Genomic DNA, 22358 nt, shown 5'->3' on the forward strand with positions numbered 1-22358 from the left:
AGTCGGACGGGCTCCAGGCGCATGCGCTGGTGGACTCAGGGCCACAACAAACTTTATGGACCAGGCCTTTGTGACCCAGTTTGCGGTCCCGTGGTTCCGTGGACCCTCCGATGCGGGTAGAGACAATTGATGGACGAGAACTGGTGTCCGGCCCCATTAAATTTGCCACCCAGCCTTTGCGCCTGGCTATTGGGGACCATGAGGAGGCGATCCAGTTTTATGTCACGGCGGACCTTCATTTTCCCGTGGTCCTTGGGTTGGCCTGGCTTCGGACCCACGATCCTCAGGTGGCCTGGTCGCGGAACGCCATCTCTTTCCCGAGTCTGCAGTGCGTCGATCACATCCGCCACACCTGTGCCGGCCAGAACGTCCCCACCGCTGCCATCACCTTGCCTCCTGAGCTGACGGACTTCACCGACGTGTTCAGCGAGAAGGAGGCGGACCGACTACCCCCGCATCGGCCCTACGATTGCCCCGTGGACCTTCTGCCCAACGCACCACTGCCTGTGGGACGCCTGTATTCCATGTCGGAGCCCGAGTTGGCCGCCTCAGGGACTTCCTGGACAAAAACCTGGCCCGAGGGTTCATCCGCCTTCAAAGTCCTCTCTCGCCCCGGTCCTCTTTGTGAAGAAGAGGACAGGGGACTTGCGCCTATGCTGTGATTACCGCCGGCTAAAAGCCATTACGGTGCGGAATCGCTACCCCCTGCCGCTCATCCCGGAGCTACTGGAAAGGTTGCGGGAGGCCACGATCTTCACCAAGCTCGATCTCCGGGGCCTACAACCTGGTGCGGATACGAGAAGGAGACGAATGGAAGACGGCATTCGCACCGATACGGACACTACGAATACACTGTCATGCCATTTGGGTTGACCAATGCTCCGCCGTTTTCAGCACTTCATGAACGACGTGTTCCGAGACATGTTGGATCGGTTCGTGGTTATCTACCTCGGCGACATCCTGATTTACTCGGTCCAGGAAAGCCACCTTCGACACGCCAGTCTGGTTCTGCAACGCTATGGAGCAACAACTCAATGCGAAACTGGAGAAATGCGCCTTCTTCCGACTTCCATAGAATTCCTCGGGCATATCATCTCGCCCGAGGGCATAGCCATGGACCCATGTAAAGTAGAAGCTTTGTGTAGCTGGGAAGCCCTCGTCGGGTGAAGGATGTTCAGCGCCTACTGGGCTTCGCCAACTACTACCGGACCTTCATCCCGGCTTCGCCACACTGACAGCTCCACTTACCCAGCTCCTCAGGAAGAAGGTTGCATTCGGTGGGGTCCCCGCAGCAAGAAGCATTCACAGCCCTCAAGAAAGCCTTCGTCACGGAACCCGTCCTGAGGCATCCCGACCCGCTCCGGCCTTTTGTGGTGGAAACGGACGCGTCAATGTGGCTCTGGGAGCGGTGCTGCTACAGGCTCCGGCGAATGGCGGCACACTTTTCCCTGCGCTTACTACTCCGGAAACTCAACCTTCCGAGCGCAACTACACTATCTGGGAAAAGAGTTGCTGGCTATCAAGGCTGCATTCGAGGCTTGGCGACACCATCTGGAGGGCCCGACATCAGGTGGAGGTCCGAGCGGACCATCGGAATCTCGAGCACCTCACCACAGCTCGGAAGTTGAACCAGCGGCAGATCCGGTGGTCGTTGTTTTTTGCCCGGTTCAACTTCCGCGTGACCTACATTCCCAGCGGTCACAACCGGAGGCGGATGCCCTGTCCCGCAAGCCAGAGTACCTCTGCGCCAGGACCCCCTTCCTCCACGGACAGTGCTGCGGCAGAAGCCTTGGCGCAGCACGGAGCCAGTGGACTTGCGGGCCCAGGTGCGAGGCGCAGCGCCAGGACGCCTGGTCGCAGCAAAGGAGAGCGGAGGTGGGCCCCACGTCTCCTTGGACCTTGGAGGAGGACTTACTCAAGTTTGGGGCGATTATATGTGCCCACAGGACCACTCCGAGCCCTCGTCATGACCCAGTGCCACGACAACCCTGCAGCAGGACATTTTGGGTTCTTCAAGACCCTCCACCTGGTGACACGGACCTTTGGTGGCCCAGTGCGGCATGATATACATGCCTACGTGACATCCTGCGTGCCGTGCCGGCAAGCCAAGACCGCCACGGGGCCCCTCCCGGCTCCTCCAGCCCTTGCCGACACCCGACAGACCCTGGGGCGATCTCTATGGATTTCCTGACAGACCTGCCGCCGTCCTCTGGGTTCACCACGGTGCTGGTGGTGGTGGACATGCTCACCAAGATGGCACACTTCATCCCATGCCGCGGACTGCCCACAGCCGCAAAACGCCCGCCTTTCTGCAGCACATCTTCCGCCTCCATGGTCTACCGGACAGGGTGGTTTCGGACCGTGAGTTCAGTTCACAGCCCGCTTCTGGAAGAGCCTGATGGCGCGTTGGAGGTGCAGGTATGTCTGTCGCCATCGCACCATCCGGAGACCGGCGGGGTACAGAGAAGGTCATCGGTATACTGGAACAGTATCTCCGTTGCTTCATCAACCAGCAACAGGACAACTGGGCCGACTACCTGTCCCTGGCGGAGTTTGCTTTTAACAACTCTCAGCACACCTCTACTCAGATGACCCGTTCTTTGCCAATGTGGGGTACCATCCGGCTCTTCCTCTGGCACCACGGACTCTCCTGTTCCCGAACGCAGACCTTCCTGACGGAATTGCATGCGGTCCAACAGTTGGTACGTCAGCAGCTGAATCGGGCAAAGGAGGACTACAAGCGGTCCGCCGACCGCTCCCGGCGAACGCCCCGCTGGCAGTTGGAGACCGGTGTGGCTCTCCACCAAACACCTCCCGTCCGACCGCCCGGTAAAGAAGTTGGACCACCGATTCATCGGCCCGTTCCCTGTCGAGGCAGTCATCAACCCGGTAGCCTACCGACTGACCCTGCCACGATCCATGCGGATCCACCCGTTTTCACGGTCCCTTCTGGTTCCTGAGGCCACACGAGTCCCCTTGGTGCCCAACAGCACCCGTCACTGTCGCCGAGGACGGATCGGAGGAATCTGAAGTCCACAGCGTCTGAGACTCTCGCTGGCTAAAGGGTCGTTTCCAATATTTGATCGCGTGGAAGGGATACGGGACTGATTTCTCCTGGGTAGATGCCTCCGGCGTTCATGCCCCTGACCTGGTGCAGGCCTTCCATGAGCAGAACCCAGCCCGACCGCATCCCGATCGTCAGCCCGGGGAAGGGCCCTGCGGTGAGGATAGTGTTGTGACCCAGGTTCCTGGACCCAGACTCCTGGACTCGGATGATTCAGAAAATGAGGAGAAGACCTGGCAAGCCCTGCTTCTCTTGAGCCCTCTCCTCCCTGGCACCCACTCAAAGGGAGGGTCGGCAAGGCCTGATTCTCCCGGCCTTCTTCTGATTTGGCAACGCCCCAAGAACAGTTTTGGAGGGACGCAAGATTACGAAGGCTTGATCGGGCGCAGCAGCGGAAGAGTTGGGACAAAGCCAAGTCATAATTGTCATGCAGTGACATCTGCAGAGACTATAAATAGGAGGCGGGACTTCCTGGTTTTTTGTCTCGGACAAAGCAATGAATTTGGGGCAAGCTAATTCATAGAGGGAAGAATATATTCGTGAGTAATTCTGGCCTTATCTATAATTTCCTCGTTATCTCCAGAAACTTGGCAGGCCCGTGGGTAGACGTGGCCAGGACATGTATCTATGTAAATAAAAGGAAAAAAAAAAGGAAGGCCTCTGACGGACTCTTTGCTGGGAGTATTGGGGGAAGGGAAACAGAACATTACCTGAGAAGAACCCTGCATTCTTGAGATTAAACCACCTCCTCTCAAATTAACCGAACAACAAAATAACAGAATAAAAGAGTTGGAAGGGACCTCGTAGGTCATCTAGTCCAACCCCTTGCTCAAGTGGGAGACCCTACACCATTTCTGACAGATGGCAGTCCAGTCTCTTCTTGAAAGCTTCCAGTGATGAAGTGGTATATTCTCATGTCCTCAGGAGTCTACTGTTTCAACTCCTAGCCTCAAAACGACGCTATAGAGCACTGCACACCAGAACAACTAGACACAAGAACAGTTTTTTCCCGAAGGCCATCACTCTGCTAAACAAATAATTCCCTCAACACTGTCAGACTATTTACTGAATCTGCACTACTATTAATCGTTTCATAGTTCCCATCGCCAATCTCTTTCCACTTATGACTGTATGACTATAACTTGTTGCTGGCAATCCTTATGATTTATATTGATATTTTGATCATCAATTGTGTTGTAAATGTTGTACCTTGATGAACGTATCTTTTCTTTTATGTACACTGAGAGCATATGCACCAAGACAAATTCCTTGTGTGTCCAATCACACTTGGCCAATAAAAAAAATTCTATTCTATTCTATTCTATTCTATTAAGCTGTACAATATGCTAGTGGTGAGGTCCAGAAAAGTCGGCTCTGAAAACCCAAAATAAGTGAGATGGGGAAATGATGTCCAAGCACACCCTGCAGTGTAGGGTTATAGGCACACCCTACCTTTGGATTTTCTTCCGAATGATTTTTTATGAGTTACGAAAGGTCAGCCTGTGAATTTAACAGGTCAAAAAGAACCATTGTCTATCTTAACCGATCCTTTTTATGTTTTAATTAGAAACCTTTCTTGCCAATATTCCTTTCCATCCATCTAGCTTCCTTCACACCAGTCAACGGGCAATTGACTGACTTCTTTTAAATTTTTAACAAACCCCTGGTTGGATTTAATGTGGTTTCTTTAGACTGTGCAGATTATTTACGGCTCGTGTCTCATCAGGATGTGCTGTCCATTGTAATGTGCGTACCTAAAAGAGCCAGTGGGTGATTAAGGTCTGAGGCTTTTAGGTCACAAAGGTCAGAGGTAAATGTCAGTAAATCCAGACTTCTGGGAGGCTATTAACACCACGTTCCATCAAATACAGAGGTGTAAAGACAGTGTTCAATTGTTTTCGGTGATCTGCCTCAGGCGTCTCAAGGCCTTCTCAAGGGAGCAAAGCCAGAATATCAATGGAGTCTGGAGTCTCACCTCTTTAAAAAAAATTCCTCAGGGCCCAAACGCAGCATTTTAAGCTGTAAGGTTTGGTTAACAATACCCACTCCAGGAGTACTAAGGAGAATTTAAAGCTTATGTGGCTACCACAGCTTTTTCCGGAAAGGCAATGGGAATCTGGAAAGAAAAAAGTAGAGTTTTTTCTAATAGGGCTGTGCGTTCTTTTAAACAAAAATGATTGGGAGAAAGTTCTTCAGATGTTATTCAGCTTTGAGCACAACAGCTCTGTGCTCCATTTTTTTTTTCAGTGTGGCTGCTTCGAGAGACCTATTATCTTTAATAAGAAGGTTCCTTAAAGCATCTTTTTCTTCTTTCCAGGTTTGCTTAGAAATGTGAGTGTGGTTAGGGAAATGTTGGGCTTGTGCAAACCAAATTGCAGTCCAACTAGATTACAGTATTAGCTCTGGACTGCAAAACGTTAGATGGCCACAAGGTGGACACAGAGTTCACATCTCAGGTATCTCTTTGCAGCCATCTAGTGGCCATATTTGGTTTCCTAACTCTTGGGCGTAATTACTGTTGTAGTCACAAAATAGTTCTGAGAGTATAATGGTGCTAGTAACACTAAGTCAGGGAATAAAATTATGGATCTTGGGCTCAAGTGCTACTCACTTTCTTCTCTCTTCTCCAAGAGATCAAAATGTTTTACTTTACCGTGAATTGTAAAGTAAGTTAATCTGAACTGAGGTTCAAAGAAAGAAGACAATTCTGTTATTTTTAAATATAGAAGCAAAGGCCTCTACTTTTACAGATGCGCTGGGGGAGAAGAAGCAGCCACCTAGGGGCCCAAAGTTTATGTACAGATTGTCCTCAATTTATAACAGTTCATTTAGTGACCATTCAAAGTTACAACGGCACTGAAAAAAGTGACTTATGACTGTTCGTCACACTTACAACTGATGCAGCATCCCTCGTGGTCCTGTGATCAAAAGTCAGAGGTTTGCAGCTGTCTCATATTTATGACCGTTGCAGTGTTCCAGGGTCACGCGATCACCTTTTGCGGCCTTCTTACAAAGTCAGTAGGGAAACCAGATTTACTTAACAATAGTGTTACTAGCTGAACAGTTGCAGTGATTCACTTAACAACTGTGGTAAAATGGGGCAAAATTTGCCGATGATGTTAAACTATTCAACACCACAGACAACTCTGCTACCTTTCAATATGACCTTGACTATGTATCTGAATGGTCTAGCAATTGGCAACTCCAAATCTCTGCTAACAAATGTTCAGTTCTGCACATTGGCAATATAAATAAGAACTTCAAATATTTGCTGGCTGGTAATGATCTAAAAGTTGACCCACACGCTGTCAAGGACGTAGGAGTACTCATTTCTAAGCATAGGTTGGAATGCAGACGATGTAGTTCGAGGCTTTCTAGACCTAAGATTTCAAGCCTGGTGGTATATCAAATCTTTTGCTCGAAATAAAATTCCCTATACCACCAGGCTTGAAATCTTAGGTCTAGAAAGCCTCGAACTACATCGTCTGCATTCCAACCTATGCTTAGTTCATAAGATTATTTGCCAAAACGGTCTACCTGTAAATGAATACTTTAATTTCAACCATAATAATACAAGGGCCATCAATAGATTTAAACTCAAAGTAATTCGCTCTAATCTTAATTGTAGGAAATATGACTTCTGCAATAGAGTAGTAAACATCTGGAACACTCTACCTGATCCTGTTGTTAGTCTCTCTAATCCCCATACCTTTTACCTTAAACTGTCTACCGTGGACCTTTCTTGTTTCTTAAGAGGTCCCTAAGGGGGCGTGCATAAGCGCACCAGCGTGCCTACCATCCCTGTCCTACTGTTCCCAATTATATGTAATTATTCTATGTGTTTATGTGTGTGCCAAAAAATTTTCATGTGTCCATGTCTGTGTCTACTCTGTTACTTGTTTTCTTGTGCTTGTTGACAAATAAACAAACAAACAAGTAAATAAATTAATTCATTTACAACACTTAGCAACAGAAATTTTAGGCTCAATCGTGGTCTTTAAGTCAAGAAGTACCTGTGTTTAACACTAACCCTTGCGCATTATGGACAGAGTTTGTCAATGGTGGGTGGGTTTGTGGAGAGTAACACAATTAAGTATAGGATTTTAGCTGTTGCAACAACCATGGCGACAACCCAGAGGCCTTGGGCACACATGGGACTTTTGACCTTTTGAATAGTTTCTCTCTCCACATCCTGTAGTACAAATTGCTTTGGAAATTCTTGTTCTATCATTTTGAAATACTTCCAAGTTCTATTTCTTCTGCTGGGTGGATAAATTGGCTAAAATACGCCTTCCTGCAAAAAATGTAGACTTGATAGAACCATCTCTCTGGATTGTAGAGTAAATTATTTAGCATTTCCATTCCCCACCCCACTTCAGGGATTATCAAATAGCACATCCAAAATGCATACTATTTAGAGCCATCAGATTATATTGGCAATCTATCCTGGAAAGAAAGCTGTTGTATTTTAAGAACAGTGGTTTTAATATCTCCTGTTTCCTATTCTGCATAATAATTGTGGAAACATTATTGCCCTAAGCAGACACACCTAGGCATATATGTCTTCATTTTATTTTCCTTGTTAGTAATCTGTTGAAAAAGTACATCTTATATATCAGTTCTTTAACTAGTAAATTACCTTCCAAAAGATAACATGCAAATCCATAAAGAAGGAAGGAATATTGTCATAGTCTATATACAGGGGTAAAATGCTCCCGGTTCGGACCGGATTGCGCGATTCGGTAGCGAACTTGGCTGGTAGTTCAGAGAACCGGTAGCAATTGCAGTGCGAGCCTCCGCCCACCCACCCGGCTGTCATTACTTCCTGGTTTTAACCAGGAAGTAATGTGTTTTGTACCCTATGCGCATGCGCAGAAAGGTTTTGCGCATGCGCAGAGGGTGTGCGCCCGTGGTGCATGCACTTCCGAACCGGTAAGGAAGGTAAGTAGATTTCACCCGTGTCTATACAGACTCAGAGTGTAGTGTCCTGGGAATTTCTGGGCCATAACTATATTGATACATATTTTATAAAAAAAATTATTTTTTAACAACAAACAAACATAAAAAACTCATCAACCAGTTGCGATATGCTGGTTGGGTGTTTACATATCTTCTTGTAGACTTCTCTTTCGTACATATATCTTATATTATCTGGGTCTCTTATTCACTTCAGGTCTTTAAAATAAATTCCATATTTTGTAATATTGCTTATCTTCTTGTTCTCTAATTTCAAATGTCAATTTACTCATCTCTGCACATTCCATTATCTTCCTAGTAATTTCATCTTGCGAAGCTAATTTCTCGTTTTTCCAATTTTTGGCAAACACAATCCTGGCTGCTGTAATGATATTCACAATCAAGTATTTTACATCTCTAGTATATATTTCAGGTATAATTCCCAACAAAAAAAACTTCTGGCTTAAAGTCAATATGTTTTTTGATTATTTTATCCAACCAGGTGTGTATTTTAGTCCAATATCTTTTCACATGAACACATGTCCACCTCATATGGTAATATATATTGATATATATTTTAGATGTTGCAAATGAGAGTGCAGAGCACTTATCTGTACCATTCTTCATAAACAGCGTCCTACTGAAGTAAAAATTTAGTTTAGTGTCTTAATGAAGAAAATAAGGAATCTCATATCCATGTCAGTTTTCTGTCTTCAGTATCTTATGGACACTGTGGAGCAGGGTTGAAATCCAGCAGGTTCTGACAGGTTCTGGAGAACCGGTAGCGGAAATTTTGAGCAGTTCGGAGAACCGGCAATGGAAATTTGGAGTAGTTCGGCCCCAGAGTCGGGTGAGAATGGAGATTTTGCAATATCCTTCCCCTGTCATGCCCACCAAGCCACACCACGCCTACAGAACTGGTAGTGAAAAAAAATTGGATTTCTCCACTTCTGTGGAGATAATATGACTAGCAGAGTTAATAGAAGCCTTATTCAAATTGGTATTCTCTAAATCAAGGGTCCCCAACCCCCGATCTGTGGACCAGCACCGGGCCGCAGCATGCCAGAAACTGTGCCGCACAAACAAGCAAAGCCCCATCCACAGGATACAGGCAGCATGTGAAACCAGGTCTCCTCCGGTCCGTGGAAAAACCTCTCTCCACAGAACCGGTCCCTGGTGCCCAAAAGGTTGAGGGCCACTGCTCTAAATGTATTGAGACTGGAATTTCTGGAATGTTTAGGAAACATGGACAGTTTTTAGGGCGGGGGTCGGCAACCCGCAGCTCTGGAGCCGAATATGGCTCTTTCGTCCCTCTGCTGCAGCTCCCTGTCGCCGCCACAATTTTGAAAGGAGCTTCCGGTTATGGGCAGGAAAAGCACAGCACACCAGGAAGAGACTCTATGGCAAGAGGCAGGTTTTCCGGTCAGCTCCACAATTGATAGGGCTTTCAGGTTAGGCCAGGTAGATGAAAAAGGATACCGCGCTAGGAGGAGACTCTATGGTGGGGGGAACCGGACTTCCGGTCGGCTCCAGAATTGAATGGGGGGCTTCCGGTTAGGACTTTTGTGGCTCTTTGAGTGTTTAAGGTTGCCGACCCCTGTTCTAGGGCATCAGGTTAAGGAAGGTGCCTTGTAAATTAGGGGTGAAAAGAACCCTGGTCCTCCTGGTTCTGAATTTACAGACTTAAAAAATTGCAGACTAGACTAACCAGGAACACTACTCAGGTGACCTGGAGTCCTTCAACGACCCTCTAAAAGGATGCAACTGACCAGCTGTCTGCAAGGAATATAAACCCTTCCATTCCCCACCATCCAGTCAGAGCTGAAGAAGCTTCTTGGATGAGAAGTGAAATGTCTTCAAAGAAAAAACAAGAAAATCCAGTTGCCTCCTGAAAAAGCACCTTTGGGACAACCGTGACCTAGAAGACTGAGAATCTCTACAGCATTTTATTGCAGATAGTTTCTGTCTAGTAGACCTTCTAGTAGTATCTTATTATCTTCTGTTTCTGTGTAATTGCTGCTTAAATATCTATCTTGTGTACATCCCAGGAATATTTATACTGAAAGTTGAATATATTAATGAGTGACTGCGCAAACCACTGTCTTAAATTTTTTTAGAATAGAATAGAATTTTTTTTTATTGGCCAAGTGTGATTAGACACACAAGGAATTTGTCTTGGTGCATATGCTCTCAGTGTACCTAAAAGAAAAGATACCTTCATCAAGGTACAACATTTACAACATGGTCAATATATCAATATAAATCATAAGGATTGCCAGCAACAAAGTTACAGTCATACAGTCATAAGGTGAAAGAGATTGGTGTTGGGAACTATGAGAAGATTAATAGTAGTGCAGATTTAGTAAATAGTTTGACAGTGTTGAGGGAATTATTTGTTTAGCAGAGTGATGGCCTTCAGGAAAAAACTGTTCTTGTGTCTAGTTGTTCTGGTGTGCAGTGCTCTATAGCGTCGTTTTGAGGGTAGGAGTTGAAACAGTTTATGTCCAGGATGCGAGGGATCTGCAAATATTTTCACGGCCCTCTTCTTGATTCGTGCAGTATACAGGTCCTCAATGGAAGGCAGGTTGGTAGCAATTATTTTATCTGCAGTTCTAATGATCCTCTGAAGTCTGTGTCTTTCTTGTTGGATTGCAGAACCGAACCAGACAGTTATAGAGGTGCAAATGACAGACTCAATAATTCCTCTGTAGAACTGAAACAGCAGCTCCATGGGCAGTTTGAGCTTACTGATTGGGTTGGGTTCAGAACCCATTGGGGAAAGAAAAATTTGGGTGAGGGGCTTAAGTCAGCCCCCCCCCCCCCCCCGCAATACGCTTGACTCACGAGAAACGGAAGCTTGTTCTAAAATCAATAATGACTGTGTATATTTTACAGCTTCTAATAGACAGAGAAGCCTCGCGAAGAACAACGCTTGTGATGTGAAAAGTTGAAAGAAATAAGAAACAAGGGGTGAGGGGGGAAAATAAGCATTTGACTTTGAGGAAGAGGGTTGGATTCTACACGAGGGTCCTTTTGTCAGCGAGACTAAATCTGCATTCTAATTCCGCAGAGCAAACCGGTTTCATTTCCAATTGTTTCTGGAGCAGTCTTTTTGGAAAAACACTGGGAATCCCAAATCTGGCGGGCAGCTGTCAGGCCCCTGGTGAAGTCACGGCTGTTGCGACAGACCCCGTTTGTCATGGCAGGGGGACTTGGCGGCCCCCAATATGAGTGGCTTTATTCTTTCCTCAAACATCAGCTGACGCAATCAAGCTTTCTGGCCACACATTGCCCTCTTTCATTCGCCAGAGACAAAAAAAAAACCCGATTATAACTCTCTCCTTTGTTTGGGTCAGTCACCTGCCAGGCTGGCTTAGTCTCTCTCTGTTTCCGATCCAGTGAAACTCCAGCAACAATTGGGCCTGTGTTCCCCCGAATCGATCTCTTTAGCTTTCGGTGTGAATTAATCATGTAATCCCTCCTTACCGGAGGGACCATCCCCTGCTCTTCCGCTCCTGCTAAAGCCTAGGAAAAAAAATGCCAGGCCCTCAAGCTTTGCTGGTTATAATAACATACTTGCCTGTCCATCACGCAACTCCCTTTCAGAGTCAGCACTTACTCAAAGGGTAAGGAAAAGGGTGAAAAATAAAGAAAGAACAACAAGCGGAGCGAGGGACATGAGAGAAAAAGAAAGGAAATATGGCTAGATTTAACTTCCGTTTGCTCTTCTTCCTATTTTGCCCTCCTTGCAAACCATCGTTGTTTCCACTACATTTAATTTATTTTGTCATAACATTATATACAGGAACATATACAGAGGAATTATTGAGTCTGTCATTTGCACCTCTATAACTGTCTGGTTCGGTTCTGCAACCCAACAAGAAAGACACAGACTTCAGAGGATAATTAGAACTGCAGATAAAATAATTGCTACCAACCTGCCTTCCATTGAGGACCTGTATACTGCACGAATCAAGAAGAGGGCCGTGAAAATATTTACAGATCCCTCACATCCTGGACATAAACTGTTTCAACCCCTACCCTCAAAACGACGCTATAGAGCACTGCACACCAGAACAACTAGACACAAGAACAGGTTTTTCCCGAAGGCCATCACTCTGCTAAACAAATAATTCCATCAACACTGTCAGACTATTTACTGAATCTGCACTACTATTAATCGTTTCATAGTTCCCATCACCAGTCTCTTTCCACTTATGACTGTATGACTATAACTTGTTGCTGGCAATCCTTATGATTTATATTGATATATTGACCATCAATTGTGTTGTAAATGTCGTACCTTGATGAACGTATCTTTTCTTTTATGTACACTGAGAGCATTGCACCAAGACAAATTCCTTGTGTGTCCAATCACACTTGGCCAATAAATTTTATTCTATTCTATTCTATATATTAAAAGGAAACAATAGGACAGGAATGGTAGGCACTTTTGTGCGCTTATGCACGCCCCTTATTGTCCTCTTAGGAATGGGGTGAGGTCAATGGTAGACAGTTTTTGGTTAAAGCTTTTAGGAGTTGGAGAGGAGACCACAGAGTCAGGTAGTGTATTCCAAGCATTAACAACTCTGTTACTAAAGTCATATTTTCTGCAATCAAGTTTGATTGATTGCAGGAAAAAAAAATCATTCACGCACTGTTTCTTCCCAATTTGCCTTTTGTTCTTTAAACTTCTCGCCTCTCCCTTTTTTTCCGAGATCTTGGCAACTCCATTCAAACTCAACTTTTTTAGTCGGTTGCTTGTTTGAACGGTTGCAGGAACTGGGCAACTGGCTAGTCTAGTGAAGAGAAGGACCAGGGGAGACATGATAGCCATCTTCCAATATTTGAGGGGCTGCCACAGGGAGGAAGGGGTCAAGCTATTTTCCAAAGCCCCTGAAGGCCAGAGAAGGAATAATGGATGGAAATTGAAACTGATTCAACCTGGAAAGTTTAACTGCTGCGGACAGGAAGGCACTACAGAGAGCGATCAATTCGGCACAAGAAACCATTGGTTGCCCTCTAACACCACTGGATGACATCGCCAGGTCTCGCTGCTTTAGCAGAGTAAGGAAGATACTCAGAGATGATTGCCTTATACACTGTAAGCCGCCCTGAGTCTTCGGAGAAGAGCGGGGTATAAATGTAAACAAAAAAAAAAATGATTCACACCCTGGTCGGTGTCTCTTCACACTTCCAGCATCAGGCAGAAGACATCGAAAAGCATAGCCAGGCGAACAAATAGGTTTAAAAATAATTTCTATCCTTGGGCCGTCAGATTCTTAAACACAATCACAATGACTCCACGCACACAAGGAAACATATGACTAGTTTTTCTTTTTCTTTCTTTCCCCCTAATTACTTACATAGGGATTATTCTTTATGCTACTTACGTTGTTTGTATTTTTTTTGTCATGGATTGCACCCGTGAGGCTAAAACCAATTTTGTTGTATACATGATGTACAATGACAATAAAGGCTATACTACTATGCTACTAGAAATAAGGAGGAATTTTCTGACAGTGAGAACAATCAACCAGTGGAACAGAAGTTGCCTTCAGAAGTTGGGGAGCTTCATCACTGGGGGCTTTCAAGAAGAGATTGGACTGCCATCTGTCAGAAATGGTGTAGGGTTTTCCTGCTTGGGCGGAGGGGTTGGACTAGATGACCGACAAGGTCCCTTCCAACTCTGTTAATCTGTTAATGGAGCTGCTGATCCAATTCTACAGAGGAATTATTGAGTCTGTCATTTGCACCTCTATAACTGTCTGGTTCGGTTCTGCAACCCAACAAGAAAAACACAGACTTCAGAGGATAATTAGAACTGCAGAAAAAATAATTGCTACCAACCTGCCTTCCATTGAGGACCTGTATACTGCACGAATCAAGAAGAGGGCCGTGAAAATATTTACAGATCCCTCACATCCTGGACATAAACTGTTTCAACTCCTACCCTCAAAACGACGCTATAGAGCACTGCACACCAGAACAACTAGACACAAGAACAGTTTTTTCCCGAAGGCCATCACTCTGCTAAACAAATAATTCCATCAACACTGTCAGACTATTTACGGAATCTGTACTACTATTAATCGTTTCATAGTTCCCATCACCAATCTCTTTCCACTTATGACTGTATGACTATAACTTGTTGCTGGCAATCCTTATGGTTTATATTGATATATTGACCATCAATTGTGTTGTAAATGTTGTACCTTGATGAACGTATCTTTTCTTTTATGTACACTGAGAGCATATGCACCAAGTCAAATTCCTTGTGTGTCCAATCACACTTGGCCAATAAAATTCTATTCTATTCTATTCAATTCTATTCTATTAATCTATCTATTAGTCCCTTCCTTTTCTCCTTGGCCCATTCGTTCTTTCTTCCCTCATATATTTGTTTTGCAAGTCTGTCCTCAGACATTCTCTCTATACGATCTTTATCTACTTGGTTTGTACTCATAGTTTGATAAAGAAAAACTGTGTGTAATCCACTAAAATTTCTTAATGCTTCTTCATTTGGGGACGGTGCCAAAAATGGGAAACTAACTCAGTGTATTTATATTTATATCCTGTATTTATATGTATGTTTTATTTTGGCTGGAAACCGCCCTAGGGAGATAGGGCGGTATAAAAATGCGAAAAATAAATAAATAAATAAAATAAATAAAGTGTCATTTTCCCCACCCCACCCACCCAAATTTTGACTTTCTGGAAGAAGATACCTGTCTCCATTCATTTTAGCAATTTTTTTTTGTTTTGTTTTAAATTCTGCTGTCTTTAATTTTCTTTAGGTGCAGAGGGGCATCTCATTATGGTTTCACCAAAGACAGAAAGAGATGCTCCTTAGCTGGATCTGCTGATTTGAATGCTGCTTTAACAGTATCTGCTCTTGGATCGGAGTTCTCCGCTGCTGCCACAATTGCCTTAATGACAGATGAACCAGGACTCGTGAATCCTGCCTTCAACGCCAACTTTGAGGACATCCCGCCAGGAACCGACTCCGCCAATCTTTATACAAGACAGCAACCTAGAAGAAGTAAGAACCCCAGCGGGGAGCATCTGAGATGGAGTGGAGCCAGTGGTGAAATCCAATTTTTTTTTACTACCGGTTCTGTGGGCGTGGCGTGGCTTGGTGGGCGTGGCGTGACTTGGTGGGCGTGGCAGGGGAAGGATACTGCAAAATCTCCATTCCCATCTCACTCTGGGGCCAGCCAGACATGGTATTTGCCGGTTCTCTGAACTGCTCAAAATTTCCGCTACTGGTTCTCCAGAACCTGTCAGGATTTCACCCCTGAGTAGACCTGTTTCTAAACAGCCACATTTTTGTTAAATTTTGTAGGCTAGAAAATATTTTGCGCTATTTATATACATACATACACACACACACACACACACACACGTATATATATTGGGTGAAATCCAGCAAGTTCTGACAGATTCTGGAGAACCGGTAGTGGAAATTTTGAGTAGTTCGAAGAACCGGCAAATACCACCTCTGGCTGGCCCCAGAGTGGGGTAAGAATGGAGATTTTGCAATATCCTTCCTCCAGGAGTGAGGTGGGAATGGAAATCTTGCAGTATCCTTCTCCTGCCACGCCCACCAAGCCGCACCCACCAAGCCACACCCACAGAACCGCTAGTAAAAAAATTTAGATTTCACCACAGACAGATAGATAGATAGATAGATAGATAGATACCCTCTTCTTTGGGAATTCACTGAGTAATTTTGGGTTGGTTTCTCTCTCTTAGCCCTAATCGTTTTTTTCCAAGGCTGTTTTGAAAATAAAATGAAGAAAAACCCCTCTGAACTTTTGAAGACATGGTGGGGTTTAAATATAACAATGAAAAAAGAGAGATAAATCTTTTGGCAGCCTCTCCTTGCGCTAATTGTCCCCAGGGGTCTTCCAAATCATGCTCTAAGAGGTTACACCCTCTTCCAAGTTGATTTGTTGCATATACAAACGACTGGACAAACTGAAAGTTCATTCTAAATGCCACTAACCGTTGAAGTTCACGTTTTTATTTGAATGTTGTTATTTCTCTGAGCGAAGAATTGCCTTTCAAAAGTACTTGGAGAAGCACAGAAGGCAAACCAGATCTGCGTTCTAATTTTCTTGCGCTGCAAATCTGATAGGTTCACTTTGAAATGCAGACTGAGCGGGATGCTTGAATATCCAAAATACTCATGTATACTATTTAAAGAATTGCATTGAAATTTGTGGAATTGTTCTGAAGGATAAGGGGCTAGTCTCAGTGGTGGGATTCAACTGGTTCTCTGCCCTAATGATCTCTGCCAACAACCAGTTTGCCAAACTGCTCAGAAAGTTAACAACCGGTTCTCCTGAAGTGGGTGCGAACTGGCTGTGTCCCAGCCGTGGCTATTCTACTGCACTTGGAGGAAGTATCATAGCCTTTTTTGAAAGGGCCTTTTCTTAATTTAATATATTTTAAATACTCATTTAGTAACTTTAGGCAATATGTTGACTTTGTATATAATATACAAATGGATGAAGACTATTGCTTGACATAGTGTAAGCTGCCCTGAGTCTTCGGAGAAGGGCAGGATATAAATGCAAATTAAAAAAAAACTTTGGCTGTAGCATATATTCCCATCATTTTGTTATTGGTGATAGTCAAAATGACATGCTACTATGTCATTGCAAGACATTACTTTTGGAAATTTCCAACATTTATTTACTTATTTATTCGTTCATCCATTCAGTTTCCTCCATGCAGTTTTATATAGCATTCTCCTTCATTTTTATGACTATGAGAGGGAAATACAAAATATCCTATAAGACAGATGTGGCTTGGCAATACGCACTAAACAAGTGTGAACAAGTGTAGAGTTGAACTTGTCCAACTCTAATACCCATGTGTTGGAATTCATTGTTGAAATGTATTTTTATGCAATACCTACAGTAGTGTTTAGCCAGTAGATGGCAGTATTTACATGTTTGGATTTATGGTATATATACTCTATGCTCTTTTGTTCTAATTAGAGTTTCCTGTTTCCTGTTACAGTAAAATAATTGACCAGTAAAGCACATGGTGACTGTACTCTTTGTTTGCTCTGTGATGTGCTTTATGTAAACAGAATTTCTAACACCAAGCTACTATGTTACATTGACTTTCCACTGGCTAACATATACTAAGGCCGTGATGGTGAACGCATAGTCATATCAACGGACACGTGAGCTCAGCTCCGCCAGCTGATTTTTGGGCCTTCTGGGCCCACCAGAAGTACGGAAACAGGTTGTTTCCTGTCTCTGGAGGGCCTTGGGGTATGGTGGGGAAGGCCCATTTTTCTCTTTCACCTGGCTCCAGAGCCTTTCTAGGAGTCTGGGTAGGGCAAAAATGGCCTTTCCCACCCCGCTGGAGGCCCTCCAGAGGCCAGAAATGGCCCGTTGCCAACTTCCGGTGGGACTGGAAGGCCCATTTTTTCCTGTCCCCAGCCTCCAGAACCTCTCTAGGAGTCTGGAGAGGGTGAAAATGGCCTTTCCCAACCCCCGATGCCCTCCGGAGGCCGAAAATGGCCCCACCGGAAGTTAGCAAATGGACTGTTTCTGGCCTCTGGGGGGGGCACCGTTTTCACCCTCCCCAGACTCCTAGAGAGGCTCTGGAGCCAGGTGGAAGAGAAAAGTGGGCCTACTGGGCCATTGCATGCCAGGAGCGGGGGGAGCAGGTGGGGTAATGCGTGCATGTGTGGGGGCGGGATACATAGTATTATGGGTGTGGGCACATGTGCGCATGACCCCCCCCATCCACCCTCCTGGCACGCGATGGCAAAAAGGTTAGCCATCACTGTACAATGATGGAATAAGGTTTAAGGTTTCCTTACTTCTAGGTTTTCTTCATTTGAGCAATAAGTAAGATTTTTCTGGTATTCAGCCCAAGCCTAACTATTCTCTGTCTTCTTCCTCTTCAGCCATGCCTTCACAGTTTGAGCGTTCTACAGTACGAAGCAGGTCTTTTAAAAAGATAAACAGAGCTTTCAATGTCCTCCGAAGGACAAAAAGCGGCAGTGCTGTGGCTAACCATGGCGAACGGGAACGAGAAAACGTCGAAAATCTGATTGCTTCAGAGGCAGGTAAGCATTTTTTTCCCCCAACTTATATTTAGATTATACTGTAGGATTTAAAAATAAAATAATAAAGACTGCCATGAATCAAGCTTAATGGCCGGATATGTATTATGGATCCGCCTAGATCAGGGCTCTCCAACCTTGGCCACTTTAAGACTTGTGGACTTCAACTCCCAGAGTTCCTCAGCCAGCTTTGCTGGCTGAGGAATTCTGGGAGTTGAAGTCCACAAGTCTTAAAGTGACCGAGGTTGGAGACCCCTGGCCTAGATAATTTTCTGCATGGCGGTACAGAAGTTGTTGCTATTCCATTCCACTATTTGTTTGTTTTACTTCCCATGCTATCTTAGAAACCTAGAACATTTAGCTAGGCTGCATCAACAGAAGGATAGTATCACATAAAATGGTAGCGTTGTATTATATTGTACTGGTGAGATTATACTTGGAATGCTGAATTCAGTTCTGGTCACCACAATCCAAAAAACAAATAAATAAATGCAGAGAAGAGCAGCTAAGATGATTAGGGGCCTGGAGACTAAATCATACACTGAATGATGGGTGGGTTTTAAATTTTTTTACTATTGGTTCTGTGGGCGTGGGCATAGTATGGCTATGGGCATAGCATGGCTTGGTGGGGGTGGCAGGGGAAGGATACTATAAAATCTCCATTCCCTCCCCAATCCAGGGGAAGGTTACTGCAAAATCCCCATTTCCTCCCAATCAGCTGGGACTTGGGAGGCAGGGGTCAGTCAGAATTTTTACTACCGGTTCTCCGAACTGCTCAAAATTTCTGCTACCGGTTCTCCAGAATTGGTCAGAACTTCCTGAAACCCACCTCTGGTCTAGTCTAATGAAAAGGAAAGGTAGCCTAGGAATGATATGATAGCAATCTCCCAATACTTGAGTGGAGAAGAAGGAGTCAACTTATTCTCCAAAGCACCTGAGGGCAGGACAAGAAGCAATGCGCAGAACATCATTAAAGAGAGATCCAACCTACAACTAAGGAGAAATTTCCTGACGGTGAGAACAAACAACTTGCGTTTTCCACCTTATTATGGCCTTTCTTTCAAAATTAAATGCTATGTTCCTTGCTTAGTTTTAACTTATTTAAAGCAATGTTGTGACTAATGGGAATTTTCCAAAAAAAAAAGGTAAAAAAAAATACAATTCACTGAGAAAAATTATAAATAATTTTCCTTCGTGCCTTGAGCGTTTAGTGAATTTATGCACACCTGCGATCTTTTAATTGCATATCTGCAAAGCAGGATGTGTGATGTTGATTTAGTACCCAAGCCCTATGAGAACTTGAAGCTAAATGCATGGACAACTTGCGCATGTGCTGAAAAATTTGGGCAAACAAGCTGGCTAACCAAGTGATTCAAAGGAAAACCAGAGCTTTGTTCACATCCACATCAAGGGTGAAATTCACTTACCTTCCCTACTGGTTTGCAAATGTGCGCGCATGCACAGAGGCTTAAAATGGTCGCCAAAAAAGTGACTCATGACGTCCGTGCGGGTGGGCAGAACCTCCTGCAGCCGCCACTTCCTGTTCGCCCAAGTTGGATAGAACCGGCTGAATTTCACCCCGATCCACAATTTTGAATGCTCAGCTCCTCAAATATGTGGCCCATCTGCTTTGAAGACTCAATGGCAGATCACAACTGGGCCCCATTATAGCTGTGCTGTTTGCACACACTACTGTTTTACAGAGAGAACTCCCTGTTGAGCTAGACTTTAAAGAGAATAATACCAAATGTGTTTTGGCTGTCAGCTGTTATCATCTACTTTCTGGAGTCATCTGCATCCACGATGATTCGTATCCATTTAATCTTGTCAAGATTGAGGAGTAGGCTTTTTCTAAAATTATACTTCCTACTTCATGTTTTCACTGAGGTCAACTGCCGTTCAAATGTTTAACTGCCAGTGTTATTTTAACTTTCCCTTTTGGTGGCTGTCGGCCTAGCTACCAATTTATGTGTAGAGATACATCATCAGACACTACACATGTATACAGCTCGCCTGTCTGGAACCCATACCACATTTCAGACATCAATACAATTGAAGGTGTCCAGAAATATTTCACAAGAAGAGTTCTCCACTCCTCTGAATACAACAAAATACCTTATGCCACCAGACTTGAAATCTTGGGTTTAGAAAACTTAGAACTCCGCCGCCTTCAACAGGAACTGTGTTTAACTCATAGAATCATCTATTGCAATGTCTTTCCTGTTAAAGACTACTTCAGCTTCAATCACAACAATACAAGAGCAAACAATAGATTTAAACTTAATGTTAACCGCTTCAATCTTGATTGCAGAAAATATGACTTCTGTAATAGAGTTATTAATGCTTGGAACACACTACCTGACTCTGTGGTCTCTTCTCAGAATCCCCAAAGCTTCAACCAAAAAATGTCTACTATTGACTTCACCCCATTCCTAAGAGGTCTGTAAGGGGCATGCATAAGAGCACAAACGTGCCTACCGTTCCTGTCCTATTGTTTCCTTTCATTATATCCAATTAATATAGTTATTACATACTTATGCTTATATATATGCTTATATGTTATATAGTTATTTTCATGCTTATGCTTATATATACTGTTGTGATAAAATAAATAAATAAATAAATAAATGTTTGCAAAGTGTAAAAAATCCAGATTCATCCTTTTTATTGAGGTCTACTGTAGAAAGAGGGGGGGCTCAGTGGCTTAGACGCTGAGCTTGTCGATCGAAAGGTCAGCAGTTCAGCAGTTCGAATCCCTAGCGCCGTATAAGCTCCCATTACTTGTCCCAGCTTCTGCCAACCTAGCAGTTCGAAAGCATGTAAAAAATGCAAGTAGAAAAATAGGGACCACCTTTGGTGGGAATGGAACAGCGTTCCGTGTGCCTTTGGCGTTTAGTCATGGCGGCCACATGACCACGGAGATGTCTTTGGACAGCGCTGGCTGTTCGGCTGTGAAACGGAGATGAGCACCGTCCCAGAGTCGGGAACAACTAGCACATATGTGTGAGGGGAACCTTTACCTTGATCTTATTGTAGAAAGGCGAAACCACCAAGGAACAAAACGGTTCAAGATTTCTAAGCCATGTCCAACCTAAGAAGTCCCCATGCCAGGCCAGCTACACTAAAAACTATTGTTTATTTATAAAGGTAGCCCTGTTTAGTTATTCTAAATAAATTGGAAGCCAGATATCTGTTCACATCAAGTGCAGTTGGAAATGAGCAAAGTAGACTTAACACTTCTGAGTCATTTTTTTATCATTTTGTATTAAGAAAGTGCATATATATATATATATATATATATATATATATATATATATATATATATATATATATATATATATATATATATATATATATGTTTTCTGAGGTTTTCACGGTGTTTGTATATAGGTCTTTGGTTGTTCGGGTTTTCTCCGTAAAATTGGAAGTGTCTTGGCGACGCTTCGACGAAGTCTCATTCATCATCTTCAGGCTTCAGCTTGACATATAGCTTCGACATATATATATAGTCTTTGGTTGTTCGGGTTTTCTCCCGTGTAAAATTGGAAGTGTCTTGGCGACGTTTAATGAAGTCTCATTCGTCATCTTCAGGCTTCAGCTTCTGGGAGCACTCCCAGAAGCACAAGCTGAAGCCTGAAGATGATGAATGAGACTTCGTCAAACGTCGCCAAGACACTTCCAATTTTACGTGGAGAAAACCCAACAACCAAAGACCTATATACAAACACCGTGAAAACCTCAGAAAACATATATATATATATATATATATATATATATAGTCTTTGGTTGTTCGGGTTTTCTCCGTAAAATTGGAAGTGTCTTGGGAGTGTCTCATTCATCATCTTCAGGCTGAAGATGATGAATGAGACTTCGTCGAAACGTCGCCAAGACACTTCCAATTTTACGTGGGAGAAAACCCGAATAACCAAAGACCTACATACAAACACCCGCGAAAACCTCAGAAAACAAATATATATATATATATACATACACATACATACACACACACACACACACACACACACACAATATGTATATAACAAATATATAGAAATGTATAAAAATAAGGCTTTTAGTGTTAGAAATACAATGTAACCAAAGAAAAAGGGACAATGAAGAAAATAAAACAGTAAGAGAGATAGATATAGGGGGAAAGGTATAAAACGGAAAGACCACTAAGAAACATTGGTTAAAAAGAGGATATATTTATATGTTGTATGTTATGTGTTTGTCACATTGTGTCAT

At 43.9% G+C, this 22358-nt stretch overlaps 1 protein-coding gene across 4 annotated transcripts in view; it reads left to right on the forward strand.

The window, feature by feature from the left end:
• LNX1 (ligand of numb-protein X 1) overlaps nt 1-22358 on the forward strand; it is a 243154-nt gene that overhangs the window by 157066 nt on the left and 63730 nt on the right. For all 4 annotated transcript variants that reach the window (XM_058192238.1, XM_058192237.1, XM_058192240.1 and 1 more), the window contains 2 exons: nt 14818-15062; nt 17955-18116. In XM_058192238.1, the coding sequence (XP_058048221.1) occupies nt 14818-15062; nt 17955-18116 (407 nt within the window). The remainder of the gene's footprint in view (nt 1-14817; nt 15063-17954; nt 18117-22358) is intronic.

The sequence above is a fragment of the Ahaetulla prasina genome, chromosome 8 (assembly GCF_028640845.1).
Source record: "Ahaetulla prasina isolate Xishuangbanna chromosome 8, ASM2864084v1, whole genome shotgun sequence".
Taxonomy (NCBI): Eukaryota; Metazoa; Chordata; class Lepidosauria; order Squamata; family Colubridae; genus Ahaetulla; species Ahaetulla prasina.